Below are 26,409 nucleotides of genomic sequence, written 5' to 3'. Positions count from 1 at the left end.
AGTGCTGGTGCTGGGGTGTCTGGAATCCCCAAATATAGATTTGTGCCCTCCTCTTTTGTAATTTAACTTTTACTCATACTGTACATTATTACAAAACAATAGTAGTGGGGACATCTGGGTTAACACAGATATAAGGGACTCATACAGTACACAGGATGACAGATGCCCCCTCCCTGCCTATTACATTGATAATCCTGCACTTGCTGTTGCTGGCTCCTCTTATTCCTGTCTGAGGTCTCACGTTGGGAGCAAGGGACATTCTACAAGCTACTTACCACTATACAAGTGTGTTCAACTTGGTTTCATTACACTAGTAAGAGGCTCCTGATAATTTTAAACAGTTTAAATCACTGGCTGCCCCCCTTCCTTTCGGCGCTTACCAGGTTATCACCGGCCCCGAATATAGTAATGCACTTAGCCCATACCGATTATTGCATATGTACTTGTACTGTGCATCATGCTTTGTATTATAATTACAGATGAGCGGTTCTGGTTTTGGCTCAGATTTCCCAAGTTCAGATCTTGGAACAAGGCCAAACATCATTGTCAAAATGGCATTTTGCCTTGTTTTGGAATCCAAACTTGGTGGGAAGATCCGAGCCAAAATCATCTTTAATTATAATGTAGTTGGGCTGTGCATCATGCTGTGTATTATACTGTACTTGGACCATATTGACTGCTGTGTATTATATTGACTAAAGACTGAGGCATGACATGAGGGAGCTCTGCACTGGCATAATGGCACATTTAGGAAGGACTCAATCTGATCTGATGGCATATAAATGGCATGAGGGAGTTTTGGCATTAGAGGCATATGAAGAGGCATGAGGGGTTTATTATGGCATATGAGGGGTCTCTGATGCCATATAAAGGGTATGTGAGAGCTCTGACCTATGTGTATTACAGTGGTTAGAAAATGGCCTGAAATCTGACAAATAGAATGGTCATTACACTATTGTGATTTTGGCCACACCTCAAGTCATGGCTCCTATCTGGGAATCGGAAGATAAAAAAGTGGTAACCCTAGACGGAAGCGAGATAAGTACATTACAGTTCCAAGCCAGAGGAAGAAAGTGGAAGAGAAAGAGAGAGAGTAAGAGCAGGTAATGTAAAGAGCAGAAGCAAATGACTACAAAGATCCAGGATGCTTTTGGACAATTCAGCGACTGCTGAGGAAACTGTGCCAGAAATGAATATAGGAAGCGGTGCACAACCTTTTCCAGTCAGAGGGCCGCATTAGGAGATTGTATTCAAGGAGCCACAATAAAACTTTACTTGCTCTGCGGCCTCTTCTCTGCAAAAACAAATGCATGGCAGCTAATTTGATTGGCCGCCAGTCTGTCTGTCAGAGGTATGTCTCTGTTGAGTCCCGCCCTAATGAGTGATTCCTACCCAACTCTCTTCTCGCTCATCTTTCCTGCAAAGGTCAAGGTCTGGATCTTGCTTAAAATTCATACTCTGTGGGACATATTGCTAATAAACTAAGTGATTTAGGGATTAATACTGATACTAATTAATGCACTGCTGCACCATGGTGACTTTATTACATGCTAAGGCCCCTACACACGGAACGATATTGCTAACGATCCAACGCATCAGAACGATAAATCAGCAATATCATTCCGTGTGTATGCACTATATCATGCATTGCTCAACCCCGTGGGGTCGTCAGCCCAATTGCCTAATCTTTTGTACATGCAGAAAGATCAGGCGATGCAGCTGACGATCCCATGCAACGCTATGCGGCGGGGGCCAGCATATCGGACGGTCGGGCACTGGATCTCCCCATGTGTAGGGTCCGCCCCATATGTCGGCCCTGGGATCATGGGTTGCATCAGCGGGTACACATCATACCATGTATACCCGCCTTTAGTAATATATATATTCTTCAGAACTATATAGCAATTGAACCTTCAGTTATACTGTCTGCATTAAGTGTTGTGAAGGTGATTTTTTTTTTTTACTCAATACAGTTTTATTGAAGTGAATAACATTGCATATTAAACTGAAATAAGAATCGCTTATAAAGTTTACATGTTATGATAAAACCGGGAAGGGGGAAACAAAGCAAAATGGGGAAAATAAGGAGAGAGGTGGGGGAACATTGTGATACTTACACAATACAGAAACAAAGAAATACACATATTAGGGGGAGACAAAATTATGTTCAACATATCTTATGCAAAAAATTATCTAGACAATAAAGTGTACTAGGCATTAAATGGAGAAATATAATTAGCATAAAAGTCAGACCAGAGACTCCATTTAATCAAAGGAAAAGAAACTGTTGTGGAGTATTTAAAGCCAAGAGTTTCCATTCCAAGCTACGCTGTGTTTTAGAAATAATTTGGGATAAGAGGGGGAGGGGTCAGGTCTTTTCCAGTATTGAGCTAATGCAGCTATTATGAGAAAATGACAAATAATACATGTATTATAGGATTGGACTGAGGGAGGAAAGTGATGCAGAAGGGCTACAGTATTTCAGGGAGGTGAGGAAGAGATACTGAAGTAACCCGAGTCATTAAATCAAAGGGGGTCATTCAGACCCGCTCGTGAGCGTCAGTACGCTCGCAAGCGGGTCGATGTTCCCCACTGCGCATGCACACGACGGAGGGAGCTCCGTCGTGCACATGCGCGAGACCTGGGGAATGAAGGGCTGTCCACCGCTCCGGGTCTCGCACCAAAGGGGGCGTGCTGTCGATGTTGATTGACAGCACGCCCCCTTTGGTGGGCGTGCCGGGGGCGTGCCTGCCAGACGGAGGCGTTCCCATGGGAACGCCTACCGTCTGAAGCCGGCCCCACTGACATCACTAGTGATGTCAGTGGGAGTGATTTTGGCTCTGATAGAGCCAAAATCACTCTAGGGCTTGTGGCAGGGAGACCCTACCGCAGGGTCTCCGTCGCAAGTCCGATGGTCGCAATGGTCAAGACCATCGCAACCATCATCATGGACGCTCGCTATAGCTGTGGGTGGTCACCCACAGCTATACGAGCGTCCAGGAGGCCGCTCCATTTTCATGGAGGAGGGCCCTGTTTCAGAGCGAGCGCTCTGGTCAGAGCGTTCAGCTCTGAATCAGGCCCAAAGACCGCGGTCCACAAGGCCTGGATTACTGGGCATGACCTGAGAGTATACTGTATATCAGAGGACCCAGCAATACTGAGAGGACTCTGGCCACATCTTATATTACTTATCTGGAGTATGGTATAATCCATGGATGAGTTACTTTAAACATCATTTCAGAGTGGTTAATACATTTAGACATTTTAAAAACATTCTTAAACAATAATAGCCGGTCTGCATCAGTTAAGGAGATTTGAAGGTCATCTTCCCATTTGAAAAGTGATTCCTTAATGGTTGATGGAAAGGTCACATACTAGATGTACTTTATTTCATTCACATTGTTTGTTAAAGCAAACAAAAATCCACTGTTTCATCAGGTTTATAATCCGAATTTAAAAAACAACATACATCTGTATATAACTATATACCTATAGAGAGATCATTTATTACACAGTTAAAAATACATTCCATATAAAACACAAAAATAAGTAACCTAATATAGTTAATACACTGCTAGCAATTCATCAAGGGGCATAGATGAAAATGTCGCACAAATATATCCATGAAAATCACCTTGCACAAAACCTACACATAAGCATACAAGTATAAAATCAGTTTATTTCTGTATGTATAAATAGTACACAGACTAAGGGGCTGATCCAGAGTTATGTGGATGGATATTGCTTATTGTTGAACTGCGCATGATCTGGTACCAATTTAGTTGCATCTCCACTTGCAGCTAGTGGGGATGCAACTGGGTGGTAATGGGGTATTTACACTAAAGCTGGGTACACACCTAAAGATTTCTGTCCAACCATCTAACTAGTTGATTGGTTGGAATGAAAATCTGGTAAGGTATGAAAGCAAATGACAATCAGCAATTTGCTCCCAAATTGCCAGAATGCCGGAAAATGGACAAAAACTGTTGTTTCGATCAAACATTTAACAAACTTGTCTGACGACCATTTTCATCTGTTTTCTGGCATTTAGGAGGAAATTGCTGATCATCATTTACTCCCATACGTTACCAGATTTTCATTCCAACCAATCAACAAGTTGGCTGGTTGGACAGAAAACATTTAGGTGTGTACCCAGCCTAAGTTTAGTGAGGTCGTGGTGACGGAATTGTGGGCTAAGCAGAGATGTGCCTACTCGTAATTAGCTACACCTGTGTGCTGGTATAAGTGTGGGAATCGGTATGAAATACCGCCGTCCGATTCCCGGCTGCGCCTGGCCGACAGATGAGCAGAGCCCGGCAGCGGAAGCCCGACAGCGCTGGAAATCCTGAACGTCGCTAAGGTAAGTATATTGTAATCTAACCTAACCCCCTAACCCTAACCCTCCTTAGGAGTGCCTAACCCTAACCTCCCCCCCAGTGCCTAACCCTAATCCCCCAAGTGCCTAACCCTAACCCCCCCTTTCCCCGCTGCCTAAACCTAAGTCACCCGGGGGGGGGGCCTAACCCTAAGTCCCCCCCGGGTGCCCTAAACCTAACCCACCCACCCCCGCGGCTGTCCGCTCGTGGCGCCCGGCATCCCTTCGATCGGGATGCCGGGCGCCTGTCTCCCGGGATCTGGGAAATGTCAGGCGTCTACATCTAGACGGCCGTCATTTCACCCACGCCGGGATATGACAGTCGGGGAGCCGGCTGCCGGTATTAAGGCAGCCGGTTTCCCGATTGTATACCTAAGTGTGTACTGATAGTAAATTAGTAATGATGGGTATGAAACCAAGCATATAGATAAGTGCGTACCATCTGCAGAGGTTGATCAACTTTTTTATGTATCCAACTGCCTGCAGTTGAATATACAAATGGGCCCAGATGCATTGTTGCTCATAGCGCAGCGAGTCCCACCATGAGTGACGTGCAATAGCGTCTCCATTCAATCCTATGGAGATGCACTCCCGCGATTGGGGACGCACGAGTGCGTCTCCATAGGTTTTAATGAAGACGTACTCCCGCGATCGAGGATGCGCCATAGCGTGTGGAGTTTGTTTGTACTCCCTTTGTTTGCAAAGGGTATCCTCTGAATGCTCCGACTTCCTCCCACAGTCCAAAAAACATATTAGTAGGTTAATTGTAAATACTGTATACTTTTGTGTGTGCTGGTGGGGAATTATATAGTAAGCTCTAATGGGTCAGTCAACGATTACAATTAATATGATAGTTGATATATAAAATAATGACATTATATGTATTTGTGGTTAAATCATTTTATTGTCCATTATATTTGCTTTGTATGCACAGTGGTTATCTTCATAGCACAGGGGAAATGGCTAAGTGACAACACATAGACCTGGCACAGCTGTAGATGTGGGTGCAGATCTAGAAGCCTTTTTGTGATATTGGCAATACCATAGTGCAACATTTACCGTCTGCAGCACATGCTGGTGGCAAATAGTATCAGTTTCTCTAGTAATTATATTATTGCTTAAAAGACATACTTTAGGTAGCCTTGGTTTCATAAATTAAGTAAATAGGTTCAGGGTGCGGGGAGGGGGAGGTTAGGCTTAGGGGGGAGATTAGGGTTAGTCACTGGGGAGGGAGTGATAGGTTTAGCGTGTGGGGTGGGGGGGAGGTTAGGGTTAGGCACCGGGGAGGGAGGGTTAGGGGTAAGGTTTAGTCTTACCTTATTTGCTTATGGGTGTCGGGATTCTGACTGTCGGGATGCTGCTATCGGTATTCTGACCAGCGGCATCCTGACCGTTGGGATCTCATACCAACCCGTCAGGAATAAGTGGTAGGAGCTAGGAATATGACTGGATATATAGGGTCTATTCATTATCAGTTAATTTCTACAAAAGCAGGTGACTTTGAACATTTTTATCTATTTTTGGAGAAATTAAGTTTTTGGACCATTCATCATGAAGGTAACGCAGGAGATATCACAGATATGCTTACCTTTCTCTCCCGATGTGTCCCGCTGTCATTCATCAACCTAACTTCATCAAGCTCTGAAAATAATATATTTTCATAGTTTGACTGCGGGAACTTGCGCCATCTTCATATGGGAAGGAGTCCCAGGTTGCGAAGATGGATCCTTTCACCCCTGTCTTGCTATTTCCACCGAAAGCCAGGGCTTTGTGCGCGCGTGAACTCTAGTTCAAACAAGCACACTAGCACTGCCGAGTCAGAATCGTCAGTGCTCAATTTCACTGCTCTGAAAGGAGCAGTGAAAACGTTCGGGGAGACAGCTGACTTTTGGATCAGCTGTCTCGGTGCCGGAGCAATGATGAATTGCTCCGGCGCTCGCTGCGAGTAGGAATGTTAATTATTGGGATCCGTCCGGACCCCAATAAGTAACATAATAAATAGAGCCCATTGTAACAGACATTTTGGGGTATATTTACTAAGGTGCAGGTTTTTAGAAGTAGTTTTGTTGCCCATAGCAACCAATCAGATTCTACTTAACATTTATCTAGCACCTTCTAGAAGGTAATAGCTAGAATCTGATTGGTTGCTATGGGCAACAAAACTACTTCTAAAAACCCGCACCTTAGTAAATATACCCCTTTGTCTCACTGTAACTCCATAAAGATAACTTCATATCAGTCATACTGCCTTCAGCTGAGTCAAATATTGCCTTCAAATAGAAAGACCTTGCACAGCTATAGTTTATAGCTAATGTTAGGGTGAAAAAAATAGTTTAAAGATCCAATATCTAGTAAACAACAAAGGATTTTTGCATGTTTTTGTTGTTTTATTTTGCTTTTAGCATTAGCAAGTGAAGCATTTTGTCAGAAGATCCTTATTTTGGGCTCTATTTACTACAATCCGCATATTGAATGCGGATTGTAGTGTGATATTACCGAGTGAATTCGCATTGCGAATTCAGGCAATATCACAGGGAATTACTATAAATCCCTTGCAGGGACAGAGCTTGTGATAAAGCTCTGTCCCTGCGGATCCCATCCGCACTCTAGTCGCGGTATTTTCGGAAAAAATACCGTGACTAAGAGCCCGCGCATGCGCCGACCCACCGTTGCTGTTCCCCCCCACCGGTGCTAAGCCCCGCCCCCCTCGATCGCGGACCCCCACGACCCCCCCTCCCCCCCCGCACCCCCCTTCCCTTCATTACACTTACCTGCATCCTCCTGGCCTCCGGTGATCTTCTCCGGGCTTCCCGATCAGGTGATCTCCCATACTGCACTGGGACCCGATCACCTGATGACCGGGCCGCAGTGCACTATGGGAGACCAGCTGACCGGAGAGGAGCCATCACCGGAGGCCCGATCACCGGTCCCTGGATTCAGGTAAGTAAAAAAAAAATGTTTAAATTTTTTTTTTCTTTTTTTTACAGCAATCAGCTTGCAGTCTGTTTAGACCACATAGCTGATTACTGGTACCTGCTCCCGCCTCTGCTCTCCCCGTTAGAGCAGAGTGGGAGCCCGGTAACCGGGGGAGACCCTGGATAACGCCACCTCCAGGTGGCGTTATTATCACAGGGCTTCCCCCGGTATTTTTTTACAATTTATTTTTAGTAACTCTGGTCGGATCACATTTCCCATTACAATTATGGGAAATGCGATCTGCTTTACTAAAATTAAGTGATACTTAGGGGTTGGAGTAGAATTTTACTAATTCTACTCCAATTGCCCTGTAATAACTATAGGTGAAACTAAAATAATGTGAAAAGGGTGTGAAAACACCTTTTTTCACTTTATTTTAGTAAAAATAATGTTAATAAATAGAGCCCTTTGTCTTTTATTAAAATATTAATTCTATTTTCAGGGCTGATGAGAGGAAGCTTAGGCCCTGCCTCAGCAGCAGTCTTTGGGCACAACCTTATTCAGACTTGGCAGCAGCAGCCTAGGGGGATCTGGCTAAGCAGAACAATGTGTCCCCACAGCATACATGCCTACCCTCCCGGTTTTCGCGGGAGGCTCCCGATTTTTCGGGTAACCCCCCGCACCCCCGGAAGGGTAGGCATTTCTCCCGCATTCTGCCCACTTCCTAGTGAAGTGGGCAGAATTAGGAGAATACCCACGGCAATCGCGGGTCTCCGTGAAGGGGGCGGGGCTTAAGCTGTGATTCTGCATGAATCACAGCATTTGGCCCCGCCCCCTATGTAAATTGTGCCCAATCGCGGCAATTTTACAGTGAGGGGGCGGGGCTTAATGACGCGAATCGTCAAGCCCTGCCCCCGTTGGCCCCCTGCTGCTTCTCTTACCCGGGCTTCTCCCGGGAAGAGAATATTAAAGGTAGGCAACCCTGCCCCACAGTCACCTGCTCCCTTTTCCCTGGTTAGAATCAAGCACAGATTGGAACAAAGTTGTATCAAAGGGGGACTGAAGCTGAAGGCCCTGGGCTGTCAGTCACTGCCTTCACTCTTGTTATAGGTTCCCCAAGCCAGGGCCGTGCTCAGGAACTCACCTCACCAACACCACAGCCTCCATATTCTGTACATAGGATATACAGTATATAGCAGTATATATAGCAAATAGCACATACTGTATAGGTCCTGGAACAGTGGACACATTATTCTGCTTTGCAAATAGAAATTAGTCCAAGAGAAATGTTAGTGCAACAGTTTCTCTATCCTACACCAGGGTCTGTGATCCTGTAATGCTGGTCAGTGATGGAGGATTTAGGCAGGGTGCCACCAAACTACTACATGGGCAAAATGAATAAGTTGTCACTAAGTAGACAGTCCCATTAGTTATTACTAAGCAGTCATGGGTAACGTGCACACTACCCAATTGCTTATATTTATTAATGCACATCAAAGCATAGAAATTTTATTCGGACTTCTTATGAAACGTGAACAAACCTTCTCTCCTGCTCCACTAACATCCAAGTTACTATATCACGTCGTCATAATAGCAGCTTTCTACAGAGAGAGACAAAAGGTGCCTTACCTACATCTCCTCTCTGCTTTGTTATTTATTGCAGCCTTGATACATGCACAGCACTTGCCCGATGAATTTAAACAAGTGGAGCTGAGATAATAAGTGTGTTTTCCCATGTCAGGAAAGGAAGCTTAAAAATGAGGTCACTGGTTGTGGCTCCTAGCAGTCATTACTCTTGGGATTCCTGCCATAGCTGCTGAGTTAATGCTGTGAATAATTGAACGTGCTATCATTTCTGAAACTCCAATGATTTCTAGAGAAAAGGAGAGTCATGTTGTTAAATCGCTTAAAGGTGCAATTATACAAATCTCTAACACGGTCTTTTTTTGTTTTTAAATCAAACCATGCATTTACATGAAATTCAGTACAATATAATAGATTAATATATATAAAAGCAGGATGCAGCATTGTGTTTTGTGGGGAGCAGTAAGGATCATACTGAGAAAAGTGTCTTATGGAACTATACACACTGACATCTACAGCCACATCAGCATATCTGTCCTCTGTGTCCTGGTGAAAGTGGCGCACACCGTTTCATGCAGTCACATGTAAGCGCTGATTACAGTTGCACACAAGTTCCACCTTGCTGATTTTTTGTACTGCGCATGCTCCATAGACGAAAATAGTCACATGTGAACTGTACCTCCGCTTGCGGATGAGTGAGTGTAACTGTAGGGAACTAGGTGTTTTTTTACACATACAGTATGTAGTAGGCCAGAGGTTCCCAAACTCGGTGTCCAAGGCACCCTAACAGTCCAGGTTTTAAGGATATCCATGCTTGACCACAGGTGAATTAATTAGTATCTGAGTCAATTTGATTTAACCACCTGTGCTCAACCATGGATGTCTCTAAACTCTGAACTGAACCTCTGTAAGTGTTCTGAGGGTGTGTTTTCGGCGTGTAGGTGGAATTGGGGCTATTTAGAGGTGAATGTAAGCAGAGATCACTAAGTTCTGGTACAAATGCGTGTTGATAGTGATGAAGGTTACTTACACAAGTGGATGCATAGGGGCGTACAGCTGCATAGTGGCAGCCAACTCTCACCACAGGCGATGATCCACATTTATTTCTGAGGCCCGCAGTGTTTAGGGAAAACAATACACCAGGAGCTGACAAGCTGTACTGTGGAAAGGCCACTGTGGCTAAGCCTAGAGCATTGCATAGGCTGCCAGCTTAACTGATGCAAACTAGGGATGTGCAGGCTCGGATAGGTTCGAGTTTGCACGTGGAGTTCGGATTTTTCCCTCCAAAAAAACGGAACTCAGAAAGAGGCCAAACGTCATCTTGCACGGACGAACATCATCATTCCTGGACAAAAGTCCAGGAATGATGATGTTCGTCCGTGCAAGATGACGTTTTGCCTCTTTCTGAGTTCCGTTTTTTTGGAGGGAAAAATCCGAACTCCACGTGCAAACTCGAACCTATCCGAGCCTGCACATCCCTAATGCAAACCATTATCACATTTTTACATTATTTACTTGTTGAACAAATGTATTACATGAAATGAATTTTATGATGTATGCAATATGGAGCTTTGCAGCAAAATAGGGCCACAACAATATTTAAACTGGACCTGACATGAAAAGAAGACAAACAAATATGTATAGTACTTAGTTATGCTTAGTGATGATGAGTTGGGTGCAAGTGCATATGGATGTCACACAGATCTTGTCACATTGTGTATGCTCACAAGTGGTGCCAGTATTTACTATTTTCAGCTGCTCGTATCTAACACTTGCTGCAGATCAAGGCATTCACATGTAAGTGCAGTATAATCAGGGTGCGGAGATCAGGAAGCATACACCCCAGAGGTGCACAGGTACAGTAGAGATGTGTGGGTTCGGTTTTACTCAGTTGTTTTCACCACATTAGCGCAAGTTCGGATTAGTTCGGATTTATCTTATTGGCTATCCGGCTCACAAGTGTTTTGGATAGCCAATAAAATAAATACAAACTAATACGGACTTGCGCTAATGTGGAGAAAGGAACAGAGTAATACCGAACCATCACATCTCTAGTTTTTAGTGTTACAGTTGTGTGTTATCTAGCCAGATTTTTGGGACTGTTTAAAGTAGAGATGAGTGTGCCCGGTTCCCTGAGAACCGGACCCACCCGAACATAGGGGATCCGAGTAGGATCCGAGCCTGGCTCGGGTTTACGTGCCTAACTCGGAATGCAAAATGAGGCAAAATGTCATCATCCCGCTGTTGGATTCTCGTGAGTTTTGGATTCTATAAAGATCCCCATGATCGGCGCCATTTTCACTCTGGCTGTAGAGAGTTTACAGAACAGACGGGCTCTGTGCTGCTCTGTCTGTGCACGTGTTTTCAACTTCTTAAGGGTGTCATGTTGTCGGGCTGGGGCTGCTGTCACTGTTGTCCTGTCAATCAAGGGGCTGGGGCTACAGTAGCAGCAAGGGGCTGGGGCTGCAGTACATAAAGAGTTGCTGCTGTGTTGTCCATAAAGGGCCTAGAGCTGCAGTACATAAAGGGGGGCTGCTGTGTTGTCCATAAAGGGGCTGGGGATGCAGTATATAAAGGGGTGCTGTGTCATCCATGGGTGCTGTGTCAATCCAGGGGTGCTCTTCCCCAGTGTAAAAAAAATAAAAGTTAAATAAAATTATTCCAGAAAAAATAAAAAATATATATATTTTTGTGTGTGTGCTAGCTACGCTATTATTGTTCAGTGACACTGCTGGCCAGACCGCAGTTTATCATCCACGTATTGTGACACTATAAGTCATAGCGCAGTGTGCTATTCTTATTCATAAAAAATATTGTGACACTGTAAGTGGTAGCGAAGTGTGTTCATTCTTTCCTTCTTATTCATAAAAAATATTGTGACACTGTAAGTGGTAGCGTGGTGTGTTATTCTTATTCATAAAAAGTATTGTGACACTGTAAGTGGTAGCATGGTGTGTTATTCTTTTTTTATTCATAAAAAATCTTGTGACACTAAGTGGTAGCGCAGTGTGTTATTATTTTCTTATTCATAAAAAATATTGTGACACTGTAAGTGGTAGCGCAGTGTGTTATTCTTTTCTTATTCATAAAAGTATTCATAAAGATTTTTGTAACACTGTAAGTGGTAGCGCAGTGTTATACTCATAAAAAATCTTGTGACATTGTAAGTGGTAACACAGTGTGTTATTCTTTTGTTATTCATAAAAAATATTGTGACACTAAGTGGTAGCGTGGTGTGTTATTATTTTTTTATTCAAAAAAATATTGTGACACTAAGTGGTAGCATAGTGTGTTATTCTTTTCTTATTCATAAAAAATATTGTGACACTGTAAGTGGTAGCATGGTGTGTTATTCTTTTTTTATTCATAAAAAATCTTGTGACACTGTAAGTGGTAGCGCAGTGTGTTATTCTTTTCTTATTCATAAAAGTATTCATAAAAAATTTTGTGACACTGTAAGTGGTAGCGCAGTGTTTTACTCATAAAAAAATTGTGACACTGTAAGTGGTAATGCAGTGTTATACTCATAAAAAATCTTGTGACATTGTAAGTGGTAACACAGTGTGTTATTCTTTTGTTATTCATAAAACTCTTGTGACACTGTAACTGATAGCGTAGTGTGTTATTTTCTTATTCATAAAAATATTGTGACACTGTAAGTGGTATTACAGTGTTTTACTCATAAAAAAATATTGTGACACTGTAAGTCATTGATACTGCAGTGTAATATTGAAATTTGGTACAAATTGACGTGTGTGCTGTATGCCACTTCATTCATGTTTGTTGATATGGAGAATGATCAGTTGAGAGGAGAGCAGGAACCACATACTTGTGCTGGAGCTGCTACCAGTGCCACCAGTCATGATGACACTAGTCTGTCTACATCATCTACTAAAGCCAATGCCCAAGGCATACAGGGCTTAAGTCAGGGTATCTAAAATCAAAGAACCAATATTTTTGAGTGGTAAAGAAAAAAACATGAAAGGGAAAGACAGCTGCAAAAAGACATAAAATTGGCAATATGCCTTTTACCACATGAAGTGGCAAGGAAAGGCTAAGGCCTTGGTCTTTATTTATGACTGGTGGTTCTGCCTCTTATGATGATGTAAGCCCTTCTCCCTGTAGACGTTTCAAAAAAATTAAAGTCGTTAAGGCACAGGAACCAACTGTGTGCTCAGAAATGTCACAAATCCCTGAGGAGAGCGTGTTGGTGAGTGCCATGTGTGAGCCTGACCTTTCCAGTACTGTGCTTGAAGAGGAGCCTCCTTCCACCACTTGTGTATCCTATGCAAATGTGGGGATGAGCAGCAAGGGTCAATATGCTGACATATAAATTGAGGATGCTTCTGTGGAAGTGCACCAGGATTAGGAGGATATTTGTATAGCTGACACTAATAAGGATGTTGATGATGAGAATGCTGATGATGAGGATGTTGTTGATGAGGATGTTTGTGTAAATCACCCCCCAGTGGAAACAGTTGTTGTCAATGATAAGGAAAAGCCCATTGTCATGCCTGGGCATAAAACAAAAAAATCCACTTCTTATGTGTGGAATCATTTCTACCCAAATCTGGACAACAATTATCAAGCCATCTGTACCCGTTGCCATGCCAGAGTAAGTAAAGGTAGGGACCCTAGCCATATAGGAACCTCCTCCCTGTTACATCATCTACAGTGCATCCATCAAAAGTGTTCGCAAAATTCAGAAACTTTGGCTAAAAGGTAACAACAAGCACTTCAGCATCAGCTAGTTCCCTTCTCTCTGCTGGATCCAATCACCTGGCATCTTCACCACCAACACCTTCATCAACAATATCCTCAATCATAATCAGAAGTAGTACTGCATCCAATTTGATAAGGCTAACTCTGTCCTCCCCTATCCTGGATTCCTCAGAAGAATCCTTGGGCGCTACAGATGCTGCTACTGCTGGGAGTGGATCTTCATCCCAGAAGGTGACCAGGAAGACTACTAGTAGTAGTTCTAAAAATCAATTGACTGTTAAACAATCCTGTGGGAGCAAGTATGACAGCAGTCACCCAGTTGCACAGCGGATCACGGACACCATAAAATCTATGCTGGTATTAGATGTGCGTCCGATATCTGCCATTAGTGCAGTAGGTTTTAGACAGTTAATTGAGGTCCCAGCTACCAAATCCCATCTAGGTTCCATTTCTCTAGAAAAGCAATTCCCAGCCTGTACAGGGACATTAAAAAAAACTTAATTAGTGTCCTCCAAAATGCCTTTGTACCCACTGTCCAATTAACCACAGATATGTTGACAAGTGGAATAGGGCAAGCGCAAGATTACATGAACAGCCCACTGGGTGGGTGTATTGCCTTCAGTGGCACCAACAGCAGCAGCATCTGCGAAAAAGCAGCTTATTCAGAGGCAGGATACTCTGTGTATAAGTCGTTTCACTAAGAGGCATACTGCTGACAACCTCAGGGCAGTAATTGCAAAATGGCTTACCCCGCTTGGATTCTCCTCGGGATTTGTGATTTCTGACAATGCCACCAATATTGTGAGAGCATTACAGCTGGGTGAATTCCAACACGTCCCATGTTTTGCTCACACTATTAACTTGGTGGTGCAAATTGTTTAGAAAAATGACAGGGCCGTGCAGGAGATGCTCTCCGTGGCCCGCAAAATTTCTGGGCATTTTCACCATTTAGCAGGTGCATGTAGATGATTGCAGTACCTGCAAGAAATGTTGAATTTTCCCTGTCACCAGCTGAATCAAGAAGTAGTGACGAGGTGGAACGCCACCCTTTATATGCTTGAGTGGATGGAAGAACAGCAAAAAGCCCTCCAAAGCTACACAGCGATGTAGGACATACTGTAGGAAGAGTCAGGGACTGTACTTTACTCAAGCTCAGTGGAAAATACTTTCCATGTTGTGCAGAGTGCTGAAACCCATCAAACTAGTCAGCTGTGAAGTAAGTTCAGACACTGCCATCTGAAGTCAGGTAATTCCCTTCATTAGACTGTTGGAAAAGCAGTTTGAGAAACTGAAGGAGGAGCTGAAACTAAGCGTTTCTGCTAAGTATTCACTACTGTCAGGAAAAAAGCAATTTGGAGGCCCTTGCACAAACTGGCTTTGCTTTACTTGAGCTACCCACCCTCCAGTATGTACACAGAAAGAGTTTTCCGCACAGCCGGGAACTTTGTCAGTGATCGGCGTAGGAGGTTACTTCCTCAGAATGTGGAAAAGATTATGCTCATCAAAATGAACTACAAATTTCACGAGGAAGACCTTCTACCGCCAATTGCTTCCAAAAATTACAGAGGCACTTGTGGCTGTATTGGTGGATTCCAGCGAGGACAAATTAATATTGTGTGAAGATGATGTACACACTGTTGAGGGTGAGGAATCGGATGATGATGGCCACATCATCTTGCCTCTGTAAAGCCAGTTTGTGCATGGAGAGATCATTGCCAGCAATGTCAGCTGTCCGTTGGTAGCTTGTTTTGTGGGGGCCCAAAAAAACCAATCGCTTCAGCCACAATTGGCAGTCCCTGTCGCTGAAGTGATTTGTTTGTTAAACTGTGCATGTCTGTTTTACTATATACAACATAAGGGTGGGTGGAAGGGCCCAAGGACAATTCCATCTTGCACCTCTTTTATTTGCATTATGTGCTGATTGGGGCATTGCTGCCTGACATTTTTTATTTTATAGTCTATTAAAGTGCCATCCTGTCTGCCACTGCAGTGCCACTCTGTGCCATGTTGGAAGCTGAACTGCCACATGTTTGTGCCGCCCATTCCTGGTTCTTAGCTTATTCAGCTAGCTAGCTCAATGCAACCTTTTGGCCTGAACTGGATGAAATCAATATTGTGAGCTGTGAGGTGGTCAAAATTGATGGGAAATTACTGGAAATAAATGTTATTGTGGTTAATAATACTATGGGAACAAATACAGATCCAAAACCAAAACACACAAAGGTGGTTTTGTAAAACCAAATGCAGATCAAAAAACCTTGAAGGAGATACAGATCCAAAACGAAAAGACGGGGGTCAGCACATCCCTAGTTTAAAGTAGATGCAGGTCCTACTCTTACCATGACTAGCACATTGGTTACATAATATATATATGCACCAGCCCTGTGGAAACATTAAGCAAAAAACAAAACAAAAACATTGTCCTCTGATGCATCACACCTGGTGCCAGCAGACACTACTCATTTTTGTTTCTGGTTAGATTACCAGCACATTACTGTACATGTATGTATGTACCTCTATCTCTCAGCATTTCGGTGTTCATTTATTAGAATAATAGCTAAAGATTTTTTTTGTGTTCTTACCCCTAATTTGGAAGAGAACAGATGCTACGTGAAATAAAAAGGACAGAGAAGCCCACTCTCAGCATCTGTAAGCTATGAAATACCGATTGGTGCGACTTTAAACACCTTTGGCTGCACCATCGAAAACTTACACCAGCCCTATGGCAGATGCAGTTTCTCCATCCAACTATGGCCGCCTATGTGGCAATTGAGCGTCTGTGGGGGGGGGAGCAGGTACTCCGATGAAAATCTGGTAACGTATGGGAGTAAATGATGATCAGTGATTTGCTCCTAAATGCCAGAAAACAGATGAAAATGGTCGTCAGACAAGTTTGATAAATGTTTGATCTAAACAATTGGTTCAAACAACAGTTTTTGTCCATTTTTCGGCGTTTGGGAGCAAATTGCTGATTGTCATTTGCTTTCATACCTTACCAGATTTTCATTCCAACCAATCAACTAGTTGGATGGTTGGACAGAAAATCTTTACGTGTGTATGCAGTTTAAGTAAATTTACCTCTAGGACTTTACAGCTTTTGCTCAAGATTTCCACCATATTTTATTTCCTTTCCTTGACATCTCATTGTCCTCAGTGTGTACCTTGATCAGAAGAATGGTACTTGTGGTCAGCTATACAATCACATAGGCTGCATTGCTGTTTGTTAACAGTCCTCACAATACTGATCTGATGCATGCCTATGATGACTGACGATTGCATTGTCGCTGTAAGGACATAAAAAATACTGGACAGACTGAAAGTGCTGCATCTAAGGTCCCCCTGGTGTTTTACATTAGTAATGTGCATACTGATTACATTGTCCATATAATATGATTTATTTAACCTGTAGTTAGTCCAGGCTGTGCATAAGAACTTACCCTGGTGCTGTTAGAGACTGGACCAGTAGTGACGTGTGGTGAGGTCAAGGGCTGGGCAGGCACACATGTATAAAAATAAAAACACATTTTTATATGAAAACTCTGGAGCATTACAAGGAGTATGATAGGGGAAGGAGTATGACTATCCTACCCTGACTGCACATCCCTGGACTGGACATAGGTTAGGAAATAAAGATTACCTGGAATATATTAACAATTTTGCATAATATGTTGTTTTTGTTTTTTTCCGTATAGGAAAGGACCAGATAAAAGCCATTCAGAACAAATTAAAGACAAAGAAAAGCAAAGTTTTTTCCGAGTTATAAAAAAGAAGAAGAAGAAATCCCAAGCTGTGAGTCTCAGATTTTAGTTCTGTATTGTAGCTTATGTTTGTGTGAAAATGGCCGTGGAGGACTGTCTGCAGCTTAGAGCTTATCAGGTGTTGTGAAAGGATTGGAAATCATACAGTTGTTCATTTCCATTAGGGGTTTGTTAGAAACTGTTCTGTTCATAGTAGTAACATGTACCTGTGCACATCACCAATACAGCTCTGATTCCACGGGTCACCAACGCTCAGAGTACACAGCTATTTAAGAAGCAAAAGGATTATTTTTAGAATTTTTTCCTTTTGGCTCTGGTACCAAGTTCTCTTCTTTCATCCCATGCATATTGAGAATGGTATTATTGCTGCTGAATAATTCCATATGTTGGTAGCTGCTCAATCACTTCAGTAATATCACTCAGGTGCATGTAAGGGAGGCGTTAGTCTATACGAGAAACAAAAAAAGTAATCTCCCAGCACTCAGAATTAAATCAGCAATACGATTTGAAAATCTACATGGTGGTAGATAATTCAGACATCTCAGTTGCATATATTTGCAAAGATATGGCTAAGCCTCCGAGCCGCGTCACGGCGTCTCTGATACCGGAGGTCCCTATCACTTGGTCAGAACCTGGGGTGCCATTATCATGTGGCCTTATATTGGGCAATTATGACCCATATTGGATATAGTTATCAGTTTTGGGGATGAGTTTGTGGTGCGGTGCCCCCTGGGGTTGGTGTGGCTGGGCTGCTCTGCTGTGGCACACATTAACATTGGCACACATTAACACTTTATTTAGCACTTTCACACCTTCAAATTACATTTTTTTCTATAATATTGTATATATATTTATTTTTCTTAGCATTTTAATTACACCTGTCACCTATTAACACATCATTTTTGCTATAATCTTATATACTAACACTTTAGTCTCTCACTGGTGTGCTTCACTGGGGTGGCTGGTCATCACTGGCTTTTTTGGGGTTCTGCAACCCAGATTCTGACCAAGTGATAGGGACCTCCGGTATCAGAGACGCCGTGACGCGGCCCAGAGGCTTAGCCATATCTTTGCAAATATATGCAGCTGAGATCTCCAAATTATCTACCACCATGTAGTTTTTCAAATCTTATTGCTGATTTCATTCAGTGTGCTGGGGGATTACTTTGTTGTTTCTTGTATAGAATAATTCCATGAGGAAGGTCTTAATATATCCAACTGACAATGACAATATGTGAATGACCTTTTCTAGAATAATTAGGCATTTCATGAATCTCAATTTCTATTTCTGTTCAGTGATTCTGATTTGTATGATAAAAATATAACATGCAATGACTATAAACAAGTAATGATGTGCAGTACACACACTGATCGGCACTGGTTCATCCAAAATTAGATACCTGGAAATAGAAAATATACGTAAAAGTTTCTCATATGAAGCTTTGCTTTGCCTTTATCACAAGTCCCTTACAATGTGCACATGAACACTGCAAATGGCACCTACCTGCACCACCCATGGCGCACTATAAGGTGCACATCTACTTTCCTGCTATAGGAAGTGTGTCTACATACCAGTTGTAAGATTAGGCTTGTGGAGAGGCGGTCAGATTAAGGATGCTCATTGTGCACAAGTATAACTGTCACATCATGGCCGACCTATTATTAATTTAAAACCACCTCTTTTATAAATAAAACATCCAGTTTTTTCTTGAAGAACTGAACCGATATACAGTATAGGAAAGGAAAGTAATGGAATGTAACCACACTTACACCAGTTGAATAGGAAAAGACATACCAATGAATCAGAGTCGGCTTGTGTGAAACATGCGTACTCCTTGTCTTTTAGATTATTCCTTTTACTGGTAACATGGAGGCATCTAACACTGACTCATTGATATACTTTTTCCTATTCAACTGGTCTTAAGTGAGATTACTATTTTAACAAAGGATTACACAGTATGAGGGAGATGTACTAAGCCTTGGAGAGAGATAAAGTACCGACCAATCAGCTCTTATCTGTCACTTTACAGGCTGTGTTTGAAAAATGGCAATTAGCTGATTGGTTGGTACTTTATCTATCTCCAATTTATCACGACCCAAGGCTTAGTACTTCTCCCCCCTATACCTACTCTATTCTCTGATTCCTCTGCCTGGCATTGTGGCCCAATGAGGGTTACATCCCCCGGTCAGAAGCATGGCTCAGTCTCTGTGTTGCTGACACTTAGGGGTATATTTACTAAAGTGCAGGTTTTTAGAAGTGGAGATGTTGCCCATAGCAACCAATTTGATTCTACTTATCATTTATCTAACGCCTACTAGAAGATAATAGCTAAAATCTGATTGATTGCTATGGGCAACAACTTCACTTCTACAAACCCACACTTTAGGAAATATACCCCTTACTCTTTGTGGGTGCACTCCCTTACCAGCTTTTCGGAACATAAATTACCTTACTGCTCAGATTAGCCACATTTATGGTTTATCTTAATTTTGAGTGTGAGGGGATAACGGAAATGTATTTATTATATGTGGAGGCATCTTAGTATGCTTCTTGTCACAATATTGTGCAGAATTCAGAGCTTGCATTATTGATTTGCACTTTGGTGGTGCTTCTCCATCAAAGTGCAAGTTGATAATGCAAATCCACTGGACCAAGAGATTGTTGCACTGTGCTATCATATTTAAGGTCCACTGGACCAGATCATTTTGCACCGTGCTATTGTAAATAAGGTCCACTGGACCAGAGGATTGGCACCTTGGCTTGGCATCTGCAAAAAATAGCAAACCTGCCACTAGAAACAGATGTGTCTATTTACCTAATTTTAGGCAGATTCATACTCTTTAAAGGCGCACATCCACTACCAGATTGAATGATAACGACTTCGTTATCATTCAATCGCTCGTTAACCGGGCACAAATCAGGCAAGCAAATGTCAGAAATGACCAGCGATGTGAGCTCCGGCTGGTTGTTTCCGACATCAATCATTGCCCGAACATGCCGGTCAATCTGCCGATAACGATAGATTGGCCATGTTTGGGGATGTTGGAGGGTGCCTGCACTGGACGACATATCGTTCAGTGTAGACACTGCAGGGGATAGAAAACCACGGTACGATTACGATGTCATAATCGTACTGTCTTTCCCTAGTCGGCATGTGGATGTGCACCTTAAGAAATACACTGCAGTCTGTCATGGACATACATTCCAAACTGCTTAAATGTAGTAAATAGGAAATCTGTCAAAACTCACGGACGGTGAGGATGCTGAACGAACAAAGACCCAAAACTGAGGCACAGAGTCTGACATATCAGCTTTCACCCCAGCAAGGGTTTTTGGGCTTCGCTGCACCAGACACGCAGGTTGCAGCCCTCAGTCTCAGTTCCAATGTACGGACTGGTGTGTGAAGGAACTGAGGTCAGGAGGAGGCCAGTTGCCTTGGGACGGACTGGAGCTTTATAGTCTGGAATGGGTCAGAACCATACAGCCAATGTGGTACCAGGGAGCTAGCAAATCAAGTCAAAGGAATAGCAAAAGTCAGAACCAGGAATCACTAATGATAAATGCAGGTACTTAGCTGGGAGGGAGATGCTGGAATTAGGTTTTGAGCCTAATACTCTGGCATAGAACTGTGCACAGAGCCTTCCTTTATAGGGTGGGAAGTCTGAAACTGGTACCAAACATGAAGTCATGTTTTGGTGCACCTGGCCTTTTTTCTTAGTATGTCTCTTCAAACTGTTATTAATGATTAGCAATTCTGCAGATTTTCCACAGGCACATGATTTAGAATGTATCCCTGAGCTCTACTTTCACTGTATCTGTGTAGCAGAATTACTGTCTCTGTGCCTAGCAGCCATAATTATTTCCCTCCATAAGAAGATTATGTGTGATTCTGAGTCGGATGCAGTTGCAATAGTGGCTGCTTCATTTTGAGCAGCCACTACTGCGTCTTTATAATTATGCCATAGCTGATGAGCGTCCAATTAAGATGCCCACCGGCTGCAGCGCGATTCCGCAGATGTGCGTACACAGACGCGCTATCAGCGGAACATTGGCCTGGTTATCGGACATTGTACCTGCCTATGGCAGGCGCAGAATGTCTGATTCAATATGGCCACCGATGTCAGTGGAGCTGCATCCACTGACACCGACGTTCATACGCAGTCGCTTACACAGATACGCCTCCAACATTATCTGTGTCCCTCGGTGGTAAGCATGTGGCGCATGCACAGTGACTCTTGGACGCATGCGCAGAGCTAAAACTTTGGTCGCTTGCATCTGATATTTTACCTGCGTCTGACTTAGAATCACCTGCAATAACTTTTTAGGGAAGATTCAATGACCCACTGTGTCTACAGCGCGTTTAAAGCTCTGGGTTTATCGCTCCCCAAGCTATTCAATATTTCTGCATTTTCCCTGTGGGTAACGCACCATAGATTCTGCGTTAAGTGCAGGAATCTATAGTTGATCCTGTGTGTTAAGTCCCAGAGGCTGCACTTTACACTGATTTTTCCTTGCAGCTCCTGAGGCTGCGAGAAAACTCTGCATTAAGTGCACCATCTGGGGCTTAAAGTGTGGGGATGCAGAACCTAATTGAATAGGCCTGAGCCTACCCATTAGGGCGTAACTCACTTTATTTTTTTTTAAAAAGGATAAAACTTTCTAGGTGAGATTGCTACTTAAAAAAAAAGGGCCCTCTGCTTTTTACAATTGATTTTCACAATATCTCCTGCCGTCCCTTAAACATTACTTAGCTGGGCATACCTCCCCTGTCATATCTCTACTGCTCCATAGACACCTGAAGGTGAGCAGCAGAGGTCTAGTTATATGTGAGTGCTGGGAAACTGCTAAGTACAGCAAACAGTGGTGAGCTCCCAGGGGATAGGTCCCACTAAAGTATTATTTTAGAGAAGGATAGGTATTTGGAAAATGAAATTGAATAGATAACCAGCAGCATTGTTGGCAAATATTGTTAAAATATTGTGGGGTATGAAGTAAAATAAAAATGCAGTGACCGTATAATTTAGCGGTAGAAATTAAAGGAGATGTCTATCTAAATAAATATATAATGGTAAATATATCTCAATGTGTGAACCCCTCTAACACCTTTATAACAAATTATCATTTTGCACTGAGAGACAAGGGCATAATAATATCCTGATCAGATTGTCAGATTGCTACTATGGGGCCCCGAAGGATAAAAGCATATGGGGTGCTTTGTGTGCCCATTTATATTAGGAAGTGGTGTGCACGGTCACTCACCTCAGCCTATAAATCACAGCTGTTTTAGGTGAGGAGGGGATGGGTTCCCTTCACAGTGTTAGTCACTGGTGTGTGCAGTCACTCACCTCACCCCACAAATTGCTGCTGTGTGAGGTGAGGAGGGAATGGGGTCACTTTTCAGTGTTGGTGTGTGTGCGGTCACTCACCTCAACTACAAATCACTTCTACAGTATGTTAGGTGAGGAGGGGATGGGGTCCCTTCACAGTGTTAGTCACTAGTGTGCATGGTCACTCACCTCACTCCACAAATTGCTGCTGTGTATGGGGAGGAGGGCATGGGGTCACTTCTCAGTGTTGGTGTGTGCGGTCACTCACCTCACCCCACAAATTGCTGCTGTGTATGTGGAGGAGGGGATTGGGTCACTTCTCAGTGTTGGTGTGTGCGGTCACTCACCTCACCCCACAAATTGCTGCTGTGTATGGGGAGGAGGGGATGGGGTCACTTCTCAGTGTTGGTGTGTGCGGTCACTCACCTCACCCCACAAATTGCTGCTGTCTATGGGGAGAAAGGCATGGGGTCACTTCTCAGTGTTGGTATGTGCGGTCACTCACCTCAACTTACAAATCACTGCTATGTTAGGTGAGGAGGGTATGGGGTCTCTTTACAGTGTTAGTCACCGGTGTGCGTGGTCACTCACCTCACCCCTTATGTCCAAGTTAAGTCCTTCGCAAGAGGGATGTTGGAATTACATATTTAGTCTAGGTGGACATCACTTTTAACTCTGAAGTCATGAAATGCAATGGATGTCATCATCACCTGAATAAGTACTAGGCATCAATACTATGGCTGTATCTGTGCAATTAGTTTATTTGTATCTTATATTACAGACAGAATCCACAGACTCTGAGAAACCGATCATCAGGAAAAGCCTCTTTCCACTTTTTAGTTCAAAGAACAATATAAAGCATAGTTCTTCTCTGAAAAAGCTGCCTGTAGTCAGTCTTCCAATGGTATACTTTTCTTTAACTAAGCTGGCAATAAAGCATTAATACCTCTTCCATCACATACAAACAGCATGGACTTGGGCTGTCGTGAGGGTTTCTTTTATTTCCAACATCCCTTTCTTACCTCAGTTTAATAGAACCTTTACAGAAGCAGATGGAGCAAGATGTACTAATTAAAGGATAACCTCGGCCACTTCACTCAGGGCTTAGCTGCAATTGGCAGCCCAGTGCTGCTTCCCAGCCACAACACATTACAGGCATATTGCACATTTGAAATATTAACATGCTGCAGTACAAAAGCATTGATCATACATTTTATCTGTTAACACATTGTATTGATTTTGGTGGTCACGTCAGTTATTGTTTTCATTGGATACTGTACAGGGGAAACAGCAGAGCCTTGGATCATTTACGAAATTGCAGTAGTGCAAACCCACAGTGTAAATGCTCCTATGTGACATTGTGCACCTATTTGTATGTAAGATTGCATAGATATGGTGAGGGGGCAAATACTGGGTTATTTCCTGTTTAGGAGTAGGACACACAGCTTGTCCCCAAAAGAACTTGGCTTTCATTATCTGAGTTGGAGAAGATTGGGCCTCATTTTACACTGGGACAAAATGTACACTTCTGTGGAAAAACGTAAACCTTCCATGAACCATTTTCGAACCATGTGTGGTGTCTTAGGTATGCAGTCGGGAAGCCGGTGGACCTAATCCCGACAGCCGGCTTCCCGACTATCATATCCCGGCAAGGGTCTAAAGACAGGCGTCGATATGACATATGCCGGGAGCCCGACGCCCGGCACCCCGATCGAAGGGACGCCGGGTGCCGTGCGCGGATAGTTGCGGGTTTAGGTTTAGGGTTCCCTGGGGGGGGCTAGCATTAGGCACCCCCGGGGGACTTAGGTTTAGGCGGCGGGGAACTTGGGGTTAGGTTTAGGCACTTAGAGGGGGGATTAGAGTTAGGCACTGGAGGGGAAGGTTAGGGTTAGGCACCCCTAAGGGAGGGTTAGGGTTAGGGAGTAGAAATAGGTTAGTATATACTTACCTTTGACGATCGGGATTTCCTCCTCTGTCGGGATGCCGCTGTCGGGATTCTAACCGCCGAGCATGGGTAAATCATACCGATTCCGGTGTTTTATAACCCAATTCTATACTTCACCATAAGTATACTAATTTAGTATGACAGTAATTCTGACTGACATAACAATAAACTCAAATCTTTTAAAACAATATAATAAAAGTAAAACTATTTTTTAAGAACTAAACTTATAAGTCTTCTAGTAACAACTTTTTTGAAAAAGATCTTTGAAACTCGTTTGATCACAGTCGTTAGTAAAAATTAAACTTATGAACTATTATAAATAATTAAAATAAACTTAGTCAGCTCAGACTTAATGAGATGACTCTTGGCTGACATCAAGGCAGGTGCCGAACCAGGTGGAGTATAAGATGCCCAGACGCACTTTACGCACGTATGCTGCACTGTACTACTGTTGCTATGAAAACTGGCAACATTGACTTTAAACCTTGCTGGGGTATGTCACTCCCCACCTAGTCAAGGTGAGCTCAGGGAGGACAAAAACCTCCCGTTGAGCAAAAGGGCTTCTCATCATAATTAAAATACTAGACATCAAGACTTTACATTTTTTTATGCAAAAAAAGAAAAGTTTTAAAGATATAAAAGACGCCCTTTGGCCAAAGTAAAAACGTCTTTCAAAGGCACAAAAATGATGTAATAAAGACAGTCCCTAGTAAGATATAAATAAAAGTAAACCAAGCAGTTTTTTGGGGAAAAAGAGAGTTGGCAGGTGACATTTCATTCTTTCCACAATGAACATTTACAGGTGGATCTACAAAAGACCATGAAGAAAACAAGCACCTTGCAATGTGCTAGTTGGACATTTAGTCACACTTGAGTAAATAAGCTTTGTGGGTTTGCAGATTGTTACACTTCATAAATAAGTGTTTATATTACTAATTATGTAAAGGTTTGATACGGTTCCCCTGATACCAACTAAGGTCTGGATATTGTAAAAGCCCTAAAGTCAACAATGTTTCACAGTCACTGTGATTCATTCAGAAGCAGTTATTAGTTACCTGTTTCTTATTGCAGGATAGTCATCTGCACAACAGATAAATGTGATGAAGGAAGTATTGCTGCTAACACTTTTGGAGACGTGTAAAAACTAGAGTAAAAATGAGTATAACCTGCAATGGGCACAGAGATGTGGATGGGGCAGTTACAAAGTGTCCGGACCTCACTGGGATTTCTGTAGTGGCAGATTGTGGTGGTAGCAGTTGGGGCTACGGCCATAAAAGTGACCCCTGCTGAGTCTCATATAAGGCCGTCCAAGTTGGCTCTGCAGACTAATAGCTTCCGCTCAGTCACATTACTTCTAGGCTGTGGGCACACACATAGCCGTCTTAACAGAATTGTAAGCCCTGGGCAATGCAATGAGGGTTCTACCCACCCATTCACGGGAATATAAAAATGTAAACAGTCAATAAAATTAAACCTTTAGATTTATTATATATACTTTCAACGAAATCAATGTTTAAACATAAAAAAAACATGATGTAAAGTGAGGATTACAGACTCAACCTCCTTCTCCAACTCGCAGTGCAGTTGTAATTAAAGTGGGGCCCCATGAGAGAGGGGGGTCCAGGGGACGTGTTCCCCCACCCCACCCCCCCCCATTAATCCAGCTGTGTGGCTACAGGCAGGTAAAGAATGTGTAATTCACAATCAGAGCAGACAGGGAGCATCTTTCTCTGCCTTGTTCTCAGACGACTGCCCTATGCACGGAGCGAGCAGCCTCACAC

General features: G+C 43.0%; 1 protein-coding gene across 5 annotated transcripts in view; it reads left to right on the top strand.

Annotated features, from left to right (window-relative positions):
- CDKL5 (cyclin dependent kinase like 5) overlaps positions 1-26,409 on the top strand; it is a 423,438-nt gene that overhangs the window by 383,790 nt on the left and 13,239 nt on the right. For 4 of the 5 annotated variants that reach the window (XM_088451639.1, XM_088451641.1, XM_088451640.1 and 1 more), the window contains 2 exons: positions 17,290-17,386; positions 23,465-23,587. In XM_088451639.1, coding sequence (XP_088307765.1) covers positions 17,290-17,386; positions 23,465-23,587 — 220 coding nt within the window. The remainder of the gene's footprint in view (positions 1-17,289; positions 17,387-23,464; positions 23,588-26,409) is intronic. The other variant, XM_088451642.1, reaches the window with a different exon arrangement.

This window comes from Taudactylus pleione, unplaced genomic scaffold (assembly GCF_031769625.1).
Source record: "Taudactylus pleione unplaced genomic scaffold, aTauple2 ptg000026l, whole genome shotgun sequence".
In the NCBI taxonomy this organism is placed as follows: domain Eukaryota; kingdom Metazoa; phylum Chordata; class Amphibia; order Anura; family Myobatrachidae; genus Taudactylus; species Taudactylus pleione.
The sequence above is the reverse complement of the archived record's forward strand: the minus strand, read 5'-3'. Positions and strand labels throughout refer to the sequence as shown.